Source organism: Arachis ipaensis, chromosome B02 (genome assembly GCF_000816755.2).
Source record: "Arachis ipaensis cultivar K30076 chromosome B02, Araip1.1, whole genome shotgun sequence".
Lineage (NCBI taxonomy): Eukaryota > Viridiplantae > Streptophyta > Magnoliopsida > Fabales > Fabaceae > Arachis > Arachis ipaensis.
Window position 1 is genome coordinate 5,880,987 of NC_029786.2, and position 5,213 is coordinate 5,886,199.

Below are 5,213 nucleotides of genomic sequence, written 5' to 3' on the forward strand. Positions count from 1 at the left end.
TCAACAGTTAATACAACAGTGTTTACCTTACCCATATGAATGATGAAATACCAGATATTGGGTTAGCCATAAATTTAAAATATTGATAATTTTGTGGTAGTACTGACATATATCAGGTACCATGTGAGATTGTAGATAGTAAAAAGTACACTAGATAATAATAGAGAACACAAGAACTCAATTATTATTCATGTATAGTACATAAATGTCGAAGAGCATGACATGACCAAAGACTCTAAGAAAAAAGAAAATTAAGTGATTGCTAATATCAATTATTATATTATTTTTCTCGTGCAAATATTACTATGTACTTATTAATTAATTATAAGTTAGAACAAAAGAATAAAGGAATTAGAAGGTAGTGCACATCCAATCACTACACTACAAAAAAAAAAATGAGTACATGTTATTGTAACATGAATGTCATTAAAGAGCATTCAAATGGTTTGTAACTAGTTTTTTCAACATCAATACAACATCCCAAGTGAGGTAGACCACCACATATTTCATAAAATTTTTAAAATATCTTTTTCTTTTTAATACTGTGGCACCCTAAACACAACTATTAAAATTTGAATGATACAAGAACATTTAATATCAATTTTTTTTTATTTTTCTATCAAGAAAATAATACATTATAATTTTTTTTAAGTGGCAGGTGAGTTGAGGTGGAAGGGTTAACTCAAATTCCTCTTAACGTCACAAAATTATAAAGATAACGAATAAATAACAATACTATGTCATTTATACTCATTTTTTTTTATAGTCGAAGCGAAAATATATCTCTGCCTATTGAATATTATGTGAGCATCCAAGAATAGAGAAATATATGTCGATTTTGTGCACAAGACAAAATGAATACACAAAACATTTTCCTTTCTCACACAAAACATTTCTCTAGACACAATAAAATTGGATAGAAGAATTGAATCCCAAACCATTTGGTCATATTCTAAGACTTTGTAACAAATTTACCTCAACCACCTTCTAAGATCACTAGTTGATGAAGGAGAAACTTCACCACCAAGACTCTCAGTGCAGCAAGAAGAGTAATTGGATTGTTGCTCTAACCCAAAATGTGAAGCACTCACACTCTTAAAACTTGGACTCCTTAAACTATGGCCATAATTTCCATATCCTATTCCTACATTATATGGATCAGGCGGAACAGGAAAAGAGAGCCTTTTCTTTGCACTACCAACTCTATCCCTCTCTGGTGTGGACGGCCTCTGTCTTGGTGCACTCTGTGACCGAATCCTAGCCTTCGCAGATTCGGTTGCTGCCATGTAATTAGGCAATGTACCGCTGCCACCACTACTTGTTCCTACTCGTCCGCCATTTTGACACAAGCTACCGGTGTAATGATAATTAGACCTCAAGCTTGGTGTCTGAGAAGTGTGGTAGCTTCTATCATCTCTAACACACCGAGGGCTCGCAGACCGGACTTGTATCGACCTAGATTTTGCCGGGGATGGTGTTGCAGTGGAGGGGTGAAGGGATCCATTTTGGTGTGTTCTATGGAGCGGTGAAGCGATGGAATGCCTTTGAGGTTGATGGTGGTGAGGGTTATATTGATAGTTTGGATGTGATCTCCTGTAATTGGTTCCAAGGTACGAGTAAGGCTGCGAGGTGTCTATTTCTACTGTCTTAATTGGATCTCTTTGGTCAGTTGAAGCTCTTCCCCTTGTCTCCCAAGGCTTCGTGGCCATCCATCGGTCAAGCCATTTAGGCCTCTCTTCAAGCTCATCTTCGTTTCCAATTGACGATTTCCTTCCATTCCTCCATATCTATCAAGAATGCACAAGTTAGGGAGAAGCAGAGAAAACAAAGTAAAACAGAGAGAAAACAGAGTAAAAACAAAACCTGCTGGGAAAAAGCTTGAGTTAAGGACTTGTCCCTTTTTATGGCAGCTTCCTTTCTCTGTTGCAACATTGCCTTCACTTCTTCAACTGTGTGAGGACGTTCATCCCAATCATCTGCAATGCTGCTTCCTTCTCTTGACTACCAAAAATCAAACCACACATAAAAAAAAAGTTTCAAAAACAAAACCAAAACAGAGAAGTTCTCAAGTATTTCCTTGCAATTATAACCTAAAAGTACTTTTTATTTTGTTTAAACTAAACTAACATATAAGATTTAATGAATAATATGAAATCATGAAAAGATATCACCACAAAGTTTTGATTAAACTAATTACAAAGAAAAAAATTGAGAGTTTCGTTAAAGGAACTTACTAGTGATTTTCTATCAGAAATATCCTGAAGGTACCGGGAATGATCCCAAACACTAGCAGTGTCACTGAATGTGGATTTTCTGCTTCCATCATGTGATGAAGACCTTATTCTCTGATCAAGAACCCTTGCTTGCACCCTAACAAGTGCCTGCATGCACCTTAGTGTCATCTTTGCTTGTTTTCTTACATTGTGTCCTCTTACCAATGCTTGCAATTTCACCAACCCTTTCAATGCTCTTAGTGCTCTTCTTGCCTTGAAAAAAAACATATATTTATATTAGCTTCATTTTGCAATACTATGGCTCTAGGAAGAATTCGAATCCTACCCAAATTCTACTGGATCAAGCGCTTATCATCCGGCAAAAAATTATAAAACAACCCCGAGTACAAGTTCTAAACAAAGAATATAATGTATGCAGCCAAAAATTATAGAGCAATACATAATACGTATTCTTCAACATAGATCTAACTTCAAAATGTGCAATTCTTGACTTACCAAGTATCCTCTAAAAGCTGTTTGAATCACTATAGCAGAATAATGCACCCTAGCATGATGATGGTGGTGATTAGCAGCACCATTATTATTACTGTTAGTAGTATTATTACTGGGGTTATTCAACCTTGCAGCTTCAACTGCAGCTTGAGCAGTTGCCATGGCAGCTTCAGCTGTTGCCACAGCAACTGCAAGAGCATGCTTTTGATCTTGTTCACTTCTTGATCCTCCACTTGTTGTTGCTGTAGAACAATTATTAGTAGTAGCTGTTGTTGCTGCTGTAGCCACATCATGATTATGATTATGCTTCAACTTTGTTGTGTTTTGTTGATTAGTGTTGTTATTGTTGTTGCTTTCATGATTCACAGCTTTTCTAAAAATCCATCTTTTCTTTTCTCTCTTCTACAAAAAAAAATGTTCATACTTTCACAATTTCATTAGCTAAAGAAAATTAACAAAGAAAGAGTGCTTTCTTTTTTTTCTTTTATTAATTACCTTCTCTTCTTCTTCTTCTTGATCAAAGCTTTCTTCACTTCTTCTCCTATTGCTTCTTTTGTTTTCAGTGTCCTTTGTTGGAGATCTGAATGCTCTTTTGACTGCAGTCAACCATGAACTACTACTACTACTTCCTTTCTTCCCCATCACCAAGAGAAGTTCACGGTAAAACTCAACAACAATTCTTGCATTTACAGCACAGCACAAAGAAAGAAAAGGAAAAAAAAGTGTTTCCTATTGTTCAAAGAGAGAGAAGTCTAAATCCAACTCTACACAAGTCCTTAACTTTAAGGCTGGTGGTGGAAACTGAAAAGTAATAACAAAAGGACTCCAAGACAAAAAATAAAAAAAATAAAAAATAAAAAATAAATATAAATAATAAAAATAAATATAAAATTGTCTTATATTAAGAGTACATCAGAATTAAATTATTGGTATACATAGTACAAATTCAGCAATAAAATGCTACGATAAAGTTGTCTTTGTTTATTTTCATGGCTATGGTGTGAGTTCCTTTTCTTAACAGTGCAAAATAAAATAAATGAATCTTCCTTTATTTGCAGTGTAAAATTTATCTGAGTCACCCTCGTTTAAAATCTTTATGAAAATATTAAATGTTGGAAGTACTCTTTAATTAACTCACTGCTGGTTCAATTTTGATATTTAAGCTGGAAGATATAAAAGGTATAGTAATGCGTGAAATTATGATGTTGACCAACGTACCATAAATATATATTTAAATAAATTTACTAAGTTCTTACAGGGTGGCCTAATTTTTAATTGGATCTTTGTAATTTAAAAACTTTTAATCAAATATCTATATTTTAACAAAGGGAAGTCAATAATGTTTCTAGAATAATTTATTAATTATTATAATTTTTTGTGTTGAGATGAATAATGCATTTAGGCTTGAACATATAATATTAAATAATAATCTATCTATTAAATTATATAAAAATTCATAATATTAAAGTATTCTAAGGACTTAATTATAATAATCTATTGAAAATTAAATTATATTATAATTTTTGTATTACAATTAAATATTACAAAATAATATTTTCAATTATTATAATTAAATAATATGTCACAAGATCATCTTGTTGAGTTGTACAACAAGATTTTTATACTTTTTAGATTATGTAACACAAATTGAATTATTTTAAATAGCAGTCAGAGACAGCCTGTGTGTGTGAGGGGGCAGCTACGTTAGAATATCAATTTCTATGGAAATTATTTAATCTATGTCTACAAAGTTTATGGATTTTAGTGGCATGGGTGGACAGTGTCAGAAACTAATTTTAACTCAAGCTTTAATATTGATGAATGGTAGTAATGAACAATAAATTAATTATAATAATTGAAAGCATAAAGGGAAGGTTGTGTGTGTTTGTGTGCATGCATGTGCATGTTTATGTGTGTTAGTGATATTGGAAGTTGAATCCATTAAGGGAGCCAAACATTAATCATGTTTAATTCTAGTTATTGAATATTGAGTGTCAAAGGTAATATATTAGTGCTATTTTAACCATTAATTCTCATATAAATTAGATAATTAAAACTTAATATTCATATTTTAATACTAAAAAAGGATTGAATAATTATTATTTGTCATGATTTTTTATTTTTTTAAATTTCAAATTAATAAAAAATACATGAATAATTATATTTTAAACATCAAGTTGGCGAGCTTGAGGAAAAGGTGGTGGATAAGAGAGAGGCTAAAAGTGGCTTTTTCTATAATGGAATGAGAAAAAAGAAAGTGTTTCTTTTGGGGGATATAATAGGGCTTTTGAGTAAGAGATGCATCCTCCTTTATCCTTTTCCCTTTCTTTGTTAAACAACAAACAAGTTGAAGTCACTAAGCTTATGAAATGAAACTCTTTAACCAACTTGGGTTGGACGAGTGGTCAGCTCACTCGTCCGCTTAAACAAGTGTCAGGAGTTTGAATTTCGCCTTGTGTATGCAGTAATTCATTGGCCAACAACAAA

At 32.5% G+C, this 5,213-nt stretch overlaps 1 protein-coding gene across 1 annotated transcript; it reads right to left on the reverse strand.

Annotated features, from left to right (window-relative positions):
- On the reverse strand, positions 819 to 3,514 carry LOC107624254 (protein IQ-DOMAIN 1). Its single transcript, XM_016326744.2, has 5 exons — positions 3,222 to 3,514; positions 2,730 to 3,128; positions 2,235 to 2,486; positions 1,864 to 2,001; positions 819 to 1,787 (listed from the first exon to the last, which is right to left on the reverse strand). Exons 1-5 carry the CDS (start codon positions 3,366 to 3,368, stop codon positions 972 to 974), a joined length of 1,752 nt encoding a protein of 583 aa, XP_016182230.1. The 5' UTR covers positions 3,369 to 3,514; the 3' UTR covers positions 819 to 971.

Coding starts and splice junctions, on each gene's coding strand:
- LOC107624254 (XM_016326744.2), bottom strand. CDS start 3,368: ATGGGGAAGAAAGGAAGTAGTAGTAGTAGTTCATGGTTGACTGCAGTC. Junction 2,002..2,234: donor TTTCTGATAGAAAATCACTA/GTAAGTTCCTTT, acceptor GATTTTTGGTAG/TCAAGAGAAGGAAGCAGCAT. Junction 1,788..1,863: donor CTCAAGCTTTTTCCCAGCAG/GTTTTGTTTTTA, acceptor CATTCTTGATAG/ATATGGAGGAATGGAAGGAA.